Below are 16709 nucleotides of genomic sequence, written 5' to 3'. Positions count from 1 at the left end.
AAGCTGAGATCTTATGAAACCTTGCCCCAGAGAATCCCAAATTATTAATTAAAATCCTCAATCTCTCTGTAGCAGAGAGGGAGGAATAATCTAGCATATTATGCCTTATAAATAGTAAAAATTATTGAGATAAAGCTGTATTATCTTCACCATATATTTCCTTCCAATTGAAGTGACAAAAGAAAAAGAAGGGTAATCAACTGATTTTTTTTCCCCAACCCAATGCCTGAAGCAGGTAAATGTTCATGCCTCAGGAGTACATCAAAGTAATGAGCTAGAGGAAAATAAACTCCAAATGCAAAGAAAACCACTATACTAAGAATGACTTCATTTTCTACTGGAACATCACCAATAGCAAAGAGGAAATGACCTGATTTGACAGATCTCTTTCCATCAGAAAGTGCTGAGGCTGCAGCCAAGAAAATTGCCTACCCTGAAACTGTTTTTGTACTCCTAAGATTAGCCTTGATGTAGAGAATGGATTGGTATGGATTGCCCTGCTCTAAAGGGTCAGCAGACAAATTGCACCAGTCATATGCTGTTCTCCAGGTTGACAAGGAGGTTGCCATCTTGAAAAGTCTTCACAAATGATCAGAATCTTTCCCCCAATACCTTCATGGAGATGGTCATCTTTCCTTAGGGGTACAATTGAAACCCAGCACCCTAGAAGCAGGCAGCAGCAGTCCTGACTGGCTGCTTGGAAGCACATTTAGCCCAATGTATTAATGAGTCACTCGGGGTCAGTTAACTTTGAGGGCAAAATAGTAAAAAGTGACAGAACTGAAGCCCTAGTGTATAAAGACAAGGCTTCCAAAGCAGTGTGAAACAGAGGTTTCCTCAGTAACCTGACACTGTTCTTAAACACATACAACATATGCACATAGTCTCATGGTGATATTCCCTAGGGAAAGGAAACCTCCACAACACAGGGCATTGTCAAATGTATAAAAGCAATAGATTGTTATAAAGGTTTGTATCACAAAGTAATCAAGTAGGTATCTCACCTTTGTTTTGTTTTTTTTTTTTAATTTTATTTTGAAATAAATTCAAATTTACAGGAACAGTTGCAAAAACAATACAAACCCCATACACAGAACTCCAGCATACCCCAACTCCCCTTCCCCGATACCATGACCCACCAACTTTAACATCCTGTCACACCACCATTTATTTCTTTCTCTCCCTCCCTCCCTCCCTATCTGTCATCCATCATCTACTGCTCTGTCTTTTGAACATATGAGAGCAGGCTGCATACATCCTTGAACAAACAATATAATTCACATATACATTTCCCATGAACAAGAACATTCTTTTATGCAATCCTATTAAGCACAGCTAAGAAGTTCAAGAAATTCAACATTGATGCAAAGCTTACATTCTATATTTCCTTTCTTTTTCCTTATGTCCCAACTGTGTCCCTTTGAGCCTCCTCTCCTCCATCCTCAGATCCCATCCAGGATCATCCTTGGCATTTAATTGTCATTATCTATTTAGACTGTCTTTTTTTTTTATTTTTCAATTGTGGAAACATATATACAGCCTAAATCTTCCCCTTTCAACCCCTCCCTAGCATTCCATTAGTGGGATTAATCACATTTAGAATGTTGCAATGCCATCACCTTCCCATCATCCATTACTAGAAACTTCCCTTCACCCCAAACAGAAATCCTACACTCATTCCTTAACTCCCCACTGCCCCTTCCCCCACTTCTCATAACCCATACTCTACTTTTCATCTCTATGGTCATATTCTTTGATACTTTCTTTGTGTTTACCGAGGGGCATCTTAAATCTATAATAGTCTTGTTTTTCTTTGATACCAACTTAACTTCAATAGGACACATAAACTATGTTCCTATACTCCATCATTCCCCCACCTGTATGTAGTTCTTGTGAAAAATTACATATTTTACATTGAGTCCCAAACCACTGATTTATCATTACAGTTTATGTATTTTAGATCCTGTAGGAAGTAAATAGTGGAGTTACAAATCAAAAATACAGAAGTATTGGTATTTATATTTACCATGTCATCTTTACTGGAAATCTTTATTTCTTCATGTGGTTTCAGCCAATTGCTTAGTGTCCTTTCCTTTCAGCCTGCACAATTCCCTTTAGCATTTCTTATGGGACTGATCTACTGGTGATGAAGTCCCTCAGCTTTTGATTATCTGGGAATGTTTTCATTTCCCCCTCATTTTTAACCTCCAGGTGTTTGTGAATTTTCTGTCTCTGATAGTTATTGACTTCTATTTGTATTCCATTGTGGTCAGAGAATGTGCTTGGAATAAATTCAACTTTTTTTAATTTATTGAGGTTTGTTTTATGTCCCAGCATATGGTCTATTCTGGAGAAAGATCCGTGATCTCTAGAGAAGAATGTGTGTCCTGGTGATTTGAGATGTAATGTTCTATATATGTCTGTTAAATTTCTCTATATCTCTCTCCTTTCTTTGTTTCTCTGTCAGTAGGGCTTCCTTTAGCATCTGAAGTAGGGCAGGTCTTTTATGAGCAAAATCTCTCAGCATTTGTTAGTCGGTGAAAAATTTAAGCTCTCCCTCAAATTTGAAGGAAAGTTTTGCTGGGTAAAGTATTCTTGGTTGGAAATTTTTCTCCCTCAGAATTTTAAATATGTCATGCCACTGCCTTCTTGCCTCCATGGTGGCCACTGAGTTGTCACTACTTAGTCTTGTGTTGCTTCCTTTGTATGTGGTGAATTGCTTTTCTCTTGCCGCTTTCAGAACTTGCTCCTTCTCTTCAGTATTTGACAGCTGATCAGAATATGTTTTGGAGTGGGTTTATTTGGATTTATTCTATTTGGAGTTAGCTGGGCATTTATGCTTCGTGTATTTATATTGTGTAGAAGGTTCAGGAAGTTTTCCCCAACAATTTCTTTGAATACTCTTTCTAGACCTTTACCCTTCACTTCCCCTTCTGGGACACCAATGAGTCTTAAATTTGGATGTTTTATTTTATCTATCATATCCCTGAGATCCATTTTGATTTTTTCAATTTTTTCCCCATTTTTTCTTTTGTTCATTCATTTTCCATTCTGTGGTCCTCAAGGATGCTGAGTCATTGTTCAGCTTCCTCTAGTTTTGTACTATGAGTATCCAGAATCTTTTTAACTTGGTTAACAGTTTATTTTATTTCCATAAGATTGTCTTTTTTGTTGTTGTTGTTTATTCTTGCAAGTTCTTCTTTATGTTCTTCTATGGTCTTCTTCACGTCCTTTATATCCTGCGCCATGCTCTCGTTGTTTCTCTTTAGTTCTTTGATTAATTGCTCCAAGTACTGTGTCTCCTCTGATCTTTTGATTTGGGTGTTTGGGTTTGGGTTCTCCATATCATCTAGTTTTATCATATGCTTTAAATTTTTCTGTTGTTTTTGGCCTCTTGGCATCTGCTTTACTTGATAGTGTTCTTTCAGAATATGAAAAACACCAATTTCTATTTTGTCAGATCTACAGCTTGGTGGCGTACACTTTCTCCAACTAACCAGCAGAAGGCATCCACGAATCACCTATTCCCCCCAAGTCAGTTCTCCCCAACTTGGTCCTTGTGGTGTGTGGGGGTCTGATTCCTGTGGGGTTCAATTGGTGCACCAAATTTGAGTGTGTTGTTGGTGCTGTCCACCCTGAATGAGGGGTGTGTGTCTGAGCAGTTAGGGAGGGAGGGCAGCTTTTATAATCAAACCTCCCAGGTGTTCCCGGAGATTTAAGGCTGTTCCAAGAGTCCAAGCATTTATTTCAGTCTTGCCACAGATTGTCTCTGCCGCTGACCCACAAGTCCTTGGTATTGGTGTAGGGTCCCTGGGACTTCCAAGCGGTTCCCCCTTCTCAGCTGTGCTCTTCCAGGACCTCTGCTGAGGGAAGGCTGCACCATGTCACAAGTGCACACTGGCCCTCCAGGGAAGCCCTGGGCTGCCAGGCCATGCAGGGGCATCCCTAGCCCGCTGCAAAGATGGCTGAATGGGGTGTGCTAATCTGTCCCCCCTCACACACTCCAACTTCCCGACTCCAGGACAATTAGCTGTGGGTGCTCTGAAGGCCACTGTCCACGGCTGATATTGTGGCATGTGTGTGGTGCTATGGGAAACACTCCCTGTCACACTGGGACCCTTGGCATGGCTCTGGGCTGTGGCTCCACCTGGGCAGGAGCATCCCCAGCCCACTGGGAAGATGGCTGCAAGTGGTGTGGTTTCTTTCTCCTTTTGGCTCCCCTCTGCCTTCCTGGCTCTGAGCAATTAGCAGCAGTGGGAAGGGCTATCTTCCACACCAGATATTGAGGTGTTGGCACAGCCCGTTCCTGCCACGCTTCACTGGGCGGTTCTCGGTGCCGTATGTGCAGCCGCTCCCGGGTTTTTTGTTTTTTTTTTAAAAAGAACTAGTCCGTCTCCAAACACCAACCCACAGTGTCCCTATACCACAGCACGGCTGCGGGACTTTCAGCCGGCTCACTCACTCGTTTCAGAATGCAGACTCCCGGTTTCACCAAATGCACGGTCCCTGTGGATTTTGCAGACCTTGTCCGGCTGGTGCATCGCTGGAACTGATGTTCTGGGTCACTTTCTGGCTTTTATCTAGTATTTTTCATGGAGGTGTTTTTTTGCCCTGTCTCACCTAGCCGCCATCTTAGGTTCTCTCCACCTTTGCTTTTATAGTGCAAAAATGTATCTTAATCCAAACATATTATTTAAAGACCCATTTGTGTGTCTCTGGAAGGCAAGATACTAAAGATAGAAATTCCCACTTGGAGTTTATTTTACTAAGAGAAAGAACACAATGACAGAGACAAATAAATGGAGCATACTATCTACGCAAAGAGGTTATAAATGGATAGAAGTGTCAATAAAAAAATTCTTTAGAGAAAACTGAGTCTATATTTTGGTGTAAGTTTGAAGTTTCAGCTGCTTAGGAGTTATCCAAAAAGACAAATAGGAAAATCATCAACAGCTGAAAATGGTCTTAAATTTTAATTTGGCTTTTATACATGGTCTGTGGTTTGAGCTCAAAATAAAATATTTTCTGCCCAATTGTGGTATGCAATTATTTCTCACTAATGAAATTTGATATCTCCAATGTAGCAACAATTAAGATATGCTGGTGGATTGCATTCTGTTGGGAAGTTTATGCACACAGAAGTAAGACTGTAGAATCAGCAAAGGAAATGAATTCTGGCTTTAAGTCAGCTAGCTCTTTTTTCCACTGCTAATAATTATTAAAATATGACCAACTTCTTACCTAATGAAAAAATACATGAGCAAATATATTTATAATTCAAAAAACAAAGTTATTCATATATATTAAAAAATATATTCAAATATATAACATGTATATCTACATGTGTATGTGTGTGTGTATTTGGATAGCCAACCAGACATGTTTTCCCTTCCCAAGTACTTGAAGTAAACATGAAATTTTTATAAAAGATAGCACCAAATGTCAGATTCATTAATAAGATGACCTGAAAAAATGGGGCCTACCATTCCTAGCTTGCTGGGTACACAATGTTTGAATTCTTTTCCTCGTTACATTCATATCAAAATGAGAGTAAGGAAAGAACACTTTGTTGCTGTGAATCTTTTTTTTTTTTTTTTTTGCCTCCAAGGGATGACTCATATCCTGATATTTAGACTACTTTGATGTGAAATACATAAAGCTTTTGGTGGTTTTAACAGGTCATGAAACCACCATATAGACCACGTTATTGGAGAATTAAATACCAGACCCAGGGTCCCATTCAGTGATGTCTGTAGGAGAGTCAGTGGGGGTCAAGGCCTTGCTTACTTACATTCTTGCTGCCACAGCCTCTCTGCTCTTCCCCAACCACACAGAAAGATGGTGGTGGCTTAAAATTACCCCACAATTCTGACCAGCAGGAAAAATCTACCTGGAGATGACTAGAACAACAGCAAAGAACCCAGGAGGGGCTTTTTCTTTCTTCCTTCCTTTTTTTTTTTTAAATGTACTTCAGAGAATTACCCTCAAGTTCATGTTTCAAGTTTAGAAGCACTAGCAAAAAGGGGCATGGCCAGATTTCCAGTTATCCTCCCACACCAAAGATAATTAGGATTCCTCTACTCATTTATGAAAAATAAAAGACACTCAAAAAATAAAAACATTTCTGTACTTCCATAGTGTATCCTCCAGATAGAGTGCCAGGATGTCAGTGTATCAGAAGATAAAAAAACAGAGCTTTCTACTCACTTATTTTCTGTCACAATGTAGCCGTATTCCTCTTCATCAGAAGACTTAACTTGTAATTGTAGGCCCTCGCCTGGGTGTTTCCCAGCTCCTGCTTGAAGGTTTGCATCTTGGTTCAAAGCCCCTTGAATCCAGTTTTGGTCATCCACAAACCCATCCACACTGGACTCAGAATTTGGCATCTTATCGAATACCTCTTTGGAGTAAGTCTGACTCTTTACGTTTTCAACCCCAGCATTCTCTTCTTCTGAAGACATTGATGATTCAGAATCCTCCGATTTCTTAATCTCTGTTTTAAAGGACTTTGCAAGACGGACAGCTTCAGGCATGTTCTGAGATCCGGGCTCCTTCAAGAGGTCCCCGAGTTTGACATTTAAGCGTTTTATCTAGCAGAAAGAAAACTTCATGTAAGATGATATCTATAAGAAAGGACTGTTGACATCTATGAACTGAAGAAATATTTGCAATAAAATCATTCATATGGGATAATAATAGGATAATAATAGGCAACTTAAAATGAAAACAGTTGATGAAGGCAAAGCTTTTATGGCATGTATTTTTCACATTATATCTAGATGAGAAATTTTCAACCAAATGGAGGATGAAGACACTATGTACAGAATCACTTAATAGCTCATTCCCTCTCTCTCTCTCTCTCTCTCTCACACACACACACACACACACACACACACCTCTTCTGAAGTACCTGATCTTGCACAGTCAGTGTAGGTCCTTGGCATCTACATTTTTATCTGAGACCCCATTCTACCCCTCTAGAAACAATGATTACCTAGTAATAATGATAATAATTTGCATTTATTGAACTTTTACAATGTACAAAGGTACCATACTAAATACTTTATATGTATTAACTACTGAATCTTCATAACTCTATGATTTAGGTACTGTCATTATCACCCCATTTTACAGAGACGGAAATTGAAGCACAAAGAGGTCAACCCTTGTGAAGACATCACATGGATACATAATTGCTATCTAACAACATGCATGGGATCTTGGGTCCTCATATCTTGCAATGCTTACACCCCATCCTGATATCAGGTTTCTGGAAGAGGAAATCTTGACTGACAAATATAACACTTATCAACCCCTCAATGTTTATTATATATAAGGTACTGTGTGCCCTGCTTTGCTTAAATTATCTCATTTAATTATTACCCTAACCCCATGAATAAAATTTTAGATTTATCTCTACTTTATAGACACTCAGGCTTATAGAGGTTAAATAATTTGCACAAAATCACAGGGTTTGTAATTGACAGATCCAGGATTTGAACCCAGATCTAACTGATGCCAATATTCTGTCTTAATCACCAGGCTATATTGCCATTCCTAGACACAAAACACTTCTCCATAAAAACAAAAACAAACAAACAAACAAACAAACAAAAAAAAAAACAAATTGTTATTACTATCACTGCTATATAATAATGTAGAGCATGACAACGATGCCTTTTAATTACTTGGATTAGAAAAGGTTTACATCTATTCAACGGGGTCTTATCCAATATTATATTAGAAACAGGAAAATTGGATTTACTTTGCAGCCCACTTCACCAAAATTTGTTTATGAAATTAAGGGAGGACTATATAGGAAATTAAGCACTAGGTAAAATTTTGACCAATTTTTAGTCAAAATTAGTCATAATTTTTCTTTTTAGGTTTTTGAATATTTAAAGAAAACAGTAGTTTGGTGAAAACATTTACTTATATTTGGCTCATGGATGACAATAATACATAACATTTAAGTTACAAATTGAACTAGAACAACGTCTTCAGGCTTTTGCATAAAAGGGAATAATATTCTCACTTAAATTGTCTTTCATGTGAGGGGGAAAATGAAAGATGTTATTACATAAATAAAAGCTCAGAAAATACAACATTCAAACATCCTTCTTGAAAAATATTGCTTGAAAATGTACTCCAAGCAACACAGAAATGAATGAAAATTAATGCCTCAAGAATGAAAAAGTGATGGTATGAAGCCCTGGGGATCTTTACCAAACTAATGGCAGAGTCAGGAACCAGCTGACGTGTGTATTTCCTGAACATTTTGAAGCCTGGGGGTGAGGCGTGGCCCTCAGTTTCTATTCTTCTACTTCCCCTTTATTTCCTAAATTAAGAAATCTGTTTTTTAAACCCCACTTTTATCTCCAAAGTTCAAATTGAATATCCCACCATTTTTGATGAAAATTAAAAACAATGATTATTGATGTTTTCTTCCTCTACTTGCTAACAGACATTTAAACATCAGCCACTAAGATAATCTTACAAGAGTATTATTAACCCAGAATTTTTTGTTTTCCATTCCACAAAAACAAGTTTCACAGAACCACATAATTTCATTGCCTGGAATTGATTTTCTGCGTCTTTAAGACTTGCACTAATAACCAAAGGTTCTTAAATAGGAAAAACTGGCAAACTGCTTAGTGAGTGGATATTGTCTGATATGAAGCCCCTTTTACAAATTGCCTTCTAGACCAGTGTTGTCCATAGGGCCTTCTAGAATGATGGTAATGTTCTATAATCTACACCATCTGATATGTTAGCTACTAGGCACATGTCACTAAGGAGCACTTGAAATATGGCCAGCAAAACTGAGGAACTGAATTTTTAATTTATTTCATTTTAATTTAAATTTAAACTTTAATAGACACTCATCACTAGTGGCCAAGATGTTGGACAGTGCAGGTCTTAATGATCTAGAACCTGTCAATGTCCCTGTATTAAATAAACCTTAGAAATCAATATATACAGGATGGTATATGGTATGTAAAATGGACATATAATATGATCACTTGATATCTCTGGGTGGAGAAATTCCAAGAAGTATTAATTTTCTTCCTTGTAATTTAGCCATATTTTTCAAATTTCTAAAAGGGATAAATATTGGCTTTATAATCTAAAATTATATATTATTATGTATCTAAATTTAAACAATTTTGAATGCCCTTTTTGAATTTTTTTCTCTAAGTGGGGATTATAAGGGGTTTCTCCACACTTTCTGGAAACAACAACAACAACAACAACAACAACAAACCTTTGTATTTCACAAGTTTCCAAACCATTAAGAAAAAGATTACCAATCCCATCCTATGTTTAAGGTGAACCAAACATTCAAAGACATTCCATCTTACCTCTTCATAAACTTTATCATCATCTTCTTGTACTCTGTTATCTGTAAGACATGAGCATTATGAAAATCCTTGTCAAAAATGTCATCACAAGGTGTCACAGCATGTAAAAGGAGAACCACATAGAATCCTTCTTTACAGAAGATTAAGCATAATGATGTTGGTCTAATTTCTACTATAAAGTAAACCTATTCTGTTTATAGTACAATAATAGTGCTCTATAAACTTCATGAAGGAGAAGAGGACTTATTAGATAGATGACAGACATGAAGTCAGTCATAAATTACATTACTCAGCTCCATGGCTTTATGTATGATCTTTAGGGTTAGCACACAGCAAGAAAAGTCCATTGTATCTGGCAGAAGTTAATACTTGAGAAAAAGTAAAATGAAGCATCTGACCCAAATCACCTCACGGTTAAGATGACTTTCAGAATTCATCTACTTAGGCTTATGTTATTGGGTTGTCATTTCTCTCTAAATAAATATCCTACATGCAATGCCCAATAATGCATAACATATTGTATGCTCCTCAAGTCAGAACAATAGCTCCTTGGGGAAAGCAACCACATCCCAGAAATATTTATAACCCTCCTAGCCTTCGGTTTAGGTATCTACTCTTTTTAGCTGTTGAATGACTTATTAACATAAATCATTTTCAAGGTGGAGTTTAAATATCTTTTGCTCCATGACATCCTTCAATCAAGTCATGCTTCCAACTTTCAAGCAAGCCTTTGTCCCTCTCTAGAGGAGAGAGGTACTAATCTTTCATTTGTCTTTTCAGCACATATTTCGTATGCCCGCTATGGGCAAGCACTATGCTAGATGTTTTATTTTAGCTCCAAAGACTCTAAGAAGTAATTAGGCCATAAAAAAGGACACTCTTCAAAGAAGAATTGTGCCTGCCCTGCACACGCTGCCAAAGGATGTTTCCAGCTTCCAGACGAGGCACGATCTCTGTGTTCTCCCACGAGCAGCCCAGAGTGTGGATGTGGGCATCAAGCGGATATTTGAATGAACGCTTTTCACTTTATTATTCAAATATTTGACAATATTCACGTGCACAATCCAAACAAAAACACTTTCTATCACTACTATTTTCTTTTTTTCTAAATCTGAACCTCAGCACAGAGGAATTACACTTCCTTACAGAGAGCAATTTGCCTTTCAACATAATTGTTGTGGTAGGCTTAGCCTGTTAAGGAAGCTTTTAGAGGCAAAGTTCAAACAGATAAAAATCATTAAAACAAATCCCCATCTCCCCAGCAAAAAGAATACATTAAGGCTTCAGTAAGCCTGAAGATCTCTCAACAGCTCTGACTCCGCATCTCCTCCCATCTCCCCCATAACATCTACTACAAATGTAAATGACCCAAGGAGCTGGAAGTTTCACCTTGCAAACTGTCTTCGCCCTTCTTGTCATTGTCGTAGTGTGCTGCTTCTGAGCTGTCTGCCTCTTCTCTGGGTTTTCCTTCAGCTTCTCTTCCGGTACTTTCCTGATCTTCTGTCTCCACACCGTGCAGGACATTAACGATCACGTTAGCCATCTCATCCAGTTCCAGGGGACTCAGGTTGTCCACATTGACCTGGTGCTTTCTCAGGTCCTTCAGGAGATTCTTAATAAATGCTTCTAGAGTGCACACAAAAAATAAACACATATATATTATGCATTGATATATCCAAAAGAAGTGAAGGCAGGCCAAATTGCAAGGGTTAATAGGTGGACCCAAACTTTTGAGGGAACCTTCCCATCAATGCTGGGCAAAAGTATGTGCTCAATAAATATTTGTATTTGTTGGGTATGAATCACACATAACATTCAGGCCATTACCATTTAAGATAGAAATAGGAAACGTGGAGAACTAAGGACAAACTCTTTAGACCAAGAGAACTGTGCTGGTTTGGATCTGTTATGTACCCCAGAAAAGACTATACTCTTTTAATCCAGTCTTGTGGGGACAGACCTATTGTGGGTGGGACCTTTTATTAGGTTGTTTCCATGGAGTTGTGCCCCCCCTCCATTCAAGTGGGTCTTGATCCCCTTGTTGGAGTCCTCTATGAGTGGAAAAAAGGCAGAGACATTTTGGAGCGAGCTTAGAGAAGCTAAGAGAGAAGCTGAGACAGAAGCCCAGAGACATTTTGCAGAAAGCCACTGAAACCAGAAGCTAAACCTAGGAGAGAAGGATCAGCAGAACCAGCCATGTGCCTTTCCATGTGACAGAAGAACCCCAGATGCCATCAGCCTTTCTTCAGAGGAGGTATTGCTCTGTTGATATCTTACTTGGGACATTTTCATGGCCTTAGAACTGTGCATTTGTGAACTAATAAACCCCCATTGTAAAAGCCAATCCATTTCTGGTATATTGCATTCTGGCAGCTTTAGCAAATCAAAACAAGGATAGACTATAAGAACTCTAAGGTGATAATAAAATAACTAGACTTATTTACCCAGGGAAAGAGAAAGATTGAGTAATTTCATCAGTCTTTAGGTTTTAAAGGAATGATAACAAGCTGTTTCCATCTCACTTAGGAAAAAGAGAGATATTAGATCCAAGGGGTCAGCACAATAGTGCTTGGCACCCCATGCCAGTCCCATAGTAACACTATGGAAATTGATCAACATTTTCCCCACAATTATTTATATATTATTTGCTTCCTATATGCCTTAAAATTCAAATGCATAAAAATAAGCGCAGACCCTTGTTACTGGGCACACAATGAGTAAAGATGTAATTTGTGACAAGAACAACATAAAGGGGAGGGATGGAGGGCTATAGGCACAGAGTATGTGTAGGCTATTGGAGTTAAATTATTAATATAAACTAAATTGTAATAGATTTAGGGAGTCAAATGCAAAATATAAGTTGTGTATGCTGTTCAATACCATGTAAATAGTAGAAAAGTCCTCATCTTCTCCATCTTTCTCTGAAACTCCTTTCCATCCTTTCCATACTCCTCCACAAATCCTTCCCTTCCTACCAACTCCATCCCCCACTCCTCTGCCTTTTAAAAATTTTTGACTGTACAGGTAAACACTGGGACCATATTAGTGATAAGGGCAGATTTTCAGGTCTAAAGTCCTTGGGAATCTCTAGCTACCTCATTTCAAATACAAACCTAGTCTCAATGGCAGTCTTTTTCTATGTGGTTTATATATTTTTGTTTATTCATTTTACAATGAAGATGTATTACTTTTATAATCATAAAAAATACAATAGAAATATTATCCCATGGGTGGACTGGGATTCTGTCTCTCAAGGTACATTGTCTTAAGTATTTTTTCTATGCAGTTGGGGGTTTTGAGAGAGCACCAAAGAAGTTGATGAATGAGATAAGTCTTGGGGGCTGGGCATCTAGATGGGCTTTTGGAGACCTTTGGGAGATACAGGAAAATGGTGAAGAAAAGGGAGTCTTCATACCTTCTGATTACATGAGGCATCTATTTTTTATTTATAGTCAGTATAGTTTCTTTAATGAATTTAAGAACATAATCTATCTGATTTTGCTTCTGGCCATAAAGAAGAAATTGGTAACAGACTTAGCCTCTCATGACGTACAACTATAAAACTGGACAAAACATATATGACAATTGTTTTTGGACACTTAAAAACAAGCTGAGCTCAGAAAAGGAAAATGCATGAGGTAAACCCTATGTTTGATCTGGCTGTGTGCTTGGGGCAGTTTCTTGACCACAGTGCAGGAAAGAGGAACATGACAACCTCACTGAACTGAGGAGGCAGGGATTCGAGTTTGGGGCTGGTGAAGTGACCGGAATATGAAGGACAGAGCACTATAGAAGATGGATCTTTGCAGAGGGAAGCCCTTAATTCTGTGTATGGGTTCACTATGGATCATTGTCTAAAGGACAGCTTCCCATTTGCAGGGTGAAACTACTAAAGTCTTAACAGAGAGTTACTGCTGCTGGGTTGAGAGCTTAACAGATGCCAGAGGGTACACAGTGTGGGAAACACTGGAATTACGGCCCAGCCACAGTGGAGAAACCTTGCTGAATACCCTGGCATTTAGTTGAAAATTAAAAAGGCCATGTCTTAAGAGAAGGAATCACCAAAATAGACAAACTCTAAAATATTATAAAACAGCCTGCTAGAAATGACATAATTGTCCAGTAACTTAATGGTCTGCCAAAAGAAAAAATTAAACACACTTTAATGAAGACGGCATAATATAGATTCCCTACAAAGTACCAATATTGGAATGAGGAGATAAGGATGTTATAGTAGCTATTATAAATATGGACATAATGGGTGACATAGTAAACACAGAAGAGAAATGGAAATTTTAAAAAGGGAGCAAATATAAATTCCAGAAATGAAAGGAACAATATTTGAAATTAAAAACTCACTGGATGGACTAAACAGCAGATTAGATAATGGAGAAGAAAGGGTTTCTAGAAGAGATTAATAGAAAGTATTCAGTCTAAAGAACAGAGCAAAAGAAGATGGTTTTCCAGTTTGCTAATGCTACCAGAATGCAAAACACTACAAATGGATTGGCTTTTATAAAAGGGAGTTTATTTGGTTACCCAGTTACAGTCTGAAGGCCATAAAGTGTCCAAGGTAACACATCAGCAATCAGGTACCTTCACTAGGAGGATGGCCAAAGGCGTCCAGAAAACCTCTGTTAGCTGGGAAGGAATGTGGCTGGCGTCCGCTTGCTCCCAGGTTGCGTTTCAAAATGGTGTTCTCCAAAATGTTGCTCTTGGTGTGTTTTGTCCTCTCTTAGCCGCAGCTCCTCTTCAGAAAGTCATTCTCAGTTGCTCTGAGCTCCTTCTGTTTGTCAGCTCATCTATATGGCTCCAGTAATTTAATTCAGACCCACTCTGAATGGGTGGGGTAACACCTCCATGGTAATTATCCAATCAAAGGTCTTGTCCACAGTTGATTGAATCACACCTCAGTGGAAACACAGGATTCTAATCTAATCGACACTAATACATCTGCCCCCAAAAGACTGAATCAAAGAATATGGATTTTGGTAGGACATAATATATCCAAACTAGCACAGATGGAAAAATATTAAACAGAATCTCAGTGACCTGTGAGAAAATATCAAGCATGATATACTATAATTGGAGTCTAAAGGGGAAAGGAGAGAGAGAGTGGGATAAAAAACACCATTAAAAATCCTCAAATTTCCCAAATTTATGGAAGAACATTAACTTAGAGATTCTAGATGCTCAGTAAATCAGTAAAGAGAACCACACATAGCCATTTCATAGTCAAACTGCTGAGAACAAAAGATAAATAAGATATCCCTGAAGATTGAGACAGCAATCAAAGGAGAGGGAGGAGTAGGAACAGACAAGATAGGATTTAACAATGGATTATGAATGCTGAATCTTTATATAAAGATTTTTTTTAGTCTCTAGGGTATTAGAACAGACAGAAGGAAATAATTGAAATTGTGGAACTGTAATCAATAACATTCTTTGAAATTTTCTCTATAACTACTTGTTAAATCATACATTGAAATTTATCACTTTTGTGTATTTATGTTATATTTCACAATAAAAATATTTTAAAATTCTTAAAAATCAATTAGGAGGTAGGGACAGAAGAAGATGGCAGCATAGAGAGGAGTGGAAGCTAGTTTGCCCCCCTGGAACAACTAATAAACAACTAGGAACAACTAGTAAATCATCTGGAATAACTGCAGGGGGACAAACATGCCTGTCCACTCATCATACACCAACCTGAAATGGGAGGTATGCCCGAGTCCGCAGCATAAAATCTGTTGGTAAAAACTGTGGATCCAAGCTGGGAGCCCCCTAACCCCACAGCCCGAACTGCAAAGCTTTGCGGTGCTAGAGAGCGGCACTCTCCCAGCAAGTGAATATAGCTCAGCTGAGCTCCAACGGTGGTTTTAATTAACAAACATGGACTGCTCAATACAAGCTATGAATCCCCAACAAGCACAGAGGCTTTTGGTGACAACAGATCTTGGAGAGCTGGAGCGTGGCTACAGATTGGCACTGAAGGGGGCTTTCTGTCCCTTTTTTGGCTCAGAGGAGAAAGCCTCAGCCGTTTTCAGTTCCCAGTGCTCTGACCCATACAAAGGTGGAGATAGCACAGGCAGAGAGACTACTGAAATGTAAATGACCTCTCCCTAGGGGCTATATCTTTCCTAAGAGGAAGAAGATGGTGCCAAGCTCTACTACCTTCCTTTCATTCAGAACTAGACCCCAGACCTGGGGGAAAACAGCCACAGGCCACACCTCCTTACACCAGTCAGGAGCTACAGGCTGACAGCTGCCACCTGCTGGGCAGAAAAGCATAGTGACTTGAGGCCTCACAGGGTGTATCAACCTTCTAAGACACCCTCAGGGAAACTGGATACTATAGCCTCCTTCCAAGGCCTGAGCCCATTCTGGTCTGGGAAAACCTGATTGGGGTAACCAAGGAAACCACATGCCTAGACAACAGAAAATTACAACTTATACTAAGAAAAACGAAGTTATGGCCCAGTCAAAGGAACAAATTTACACTTCAACTGAGATACAGGAATTGAAACAACTAATGCTAAATCAATTCAAAAAGTTTAGGGAAGATATGGCAAAAGAGATGAAGCATATAATGAAAACACTGGACATACATAAGGTAGAAATCGAAAGTTCGAGAAAATGGCTGGCAGAATCTATGGAAATGAAAGGCACAACACAAGAGATGAAAGACACAATGGAAACATGCAACAGCAGATCTCAAGAGGCAGAAGAAAACACTCAGGAACTGGAGAACAAGACACTTGAAAGCCTACACGCAAAAAACAGAAAGAGAAAAGAGTGGAAAAATATGAGCAACACCTCCGGGAACTGAAGGACAACACAAAATGCAGGAATGTATGTGCCATTGGTGGCCTAGAAGGAGAAGAGAAGGGAAAAGGGGCAGAAGCAATAATAGAGGAAATAATCAATGAAAATTTCCCATCTCTCATGAAAGACATAAAATTACAGATCCAAGAAGCGCAGCATACCCCAAACAGAACAGATCTGAACAGGCCTGCGCCAAGACAGTTAATAATCAGATTATTAAACATCAAAGATAAAGAGAGAATCCTGAAAGCAGCAAGAGAAAAGTGATCCATCACATACAAAGGAAGCTTGATAAGTCTATGTGTGGATTTTTCAGCAGAAACCATGGAGGCAAGAAGGAAGTGGGGTGATATATTTAAGATACTGAAAAGAAAAACCACCAACCAAGAATCCTATATCTGGAAAAACTATCCTTTAAATATGAGGGAGAGCTTAAAATATTCTCTGACAAACAGACAATGAGAGAGTTTGTGAACAAGATACCTGCTCTATAGGAAACACAAAAGGGAGCACTACAGACAG

General features: G+C 38.6%; 1 protein-coding gene across 1 annotated transcript in view; it reads right to left on the bottom strand.

The window, feature by feature from the left end:
• PTPRN2 (protein tyrosine phosphatase receptor type N2) overlaps nucleotides 1-16709 on the bottom strand; it is a 1313563-nt gene that overhangs the window by 689012 nt on the left and 607842 nt on the right. The window contains exons 7-9 of the mRNA XM_037835719.1: nucleotides 10752-10988; nucleotides 9363-9403; nucleotides 6208-6590 (exon numbers count right to left, since the gene is read on the bottom strand). Of these exons, the coding sequence (XP_037691647.1) occupies nucleotides 6208-6590; nucleotides 9363-9403; nucleotides 10752-10988 (661 nt within the window). The remainder of the gene's footprint in view (nucleotides 1-6207; nucleotides 6591-9362; nucleotides 9404-10751; nucleotides 10989-16709) is intronic.

The sequence above is a fragment of the Choloepus didactylus genome, chromosome 5 (genome assembly GCF_015220235.1).
Source record: "Choloepus didactylus isolate mChoDid1 chromosome 5, mChoDid1.pri, whole genome shotgun sequence".
In the NCBI taxonomy this organism is placed as follows: Eukaryota; Metazoa; Chordata; class Mammalia; order Pilosa; family Megalonychidae; genus Choloepus; species Choloepus didactylus.
The sequence above is the reverse complement of the archived record's forward strand: the minus strand, read 5'-3'. Positions and strand labels throughout refer to the sequence as shown.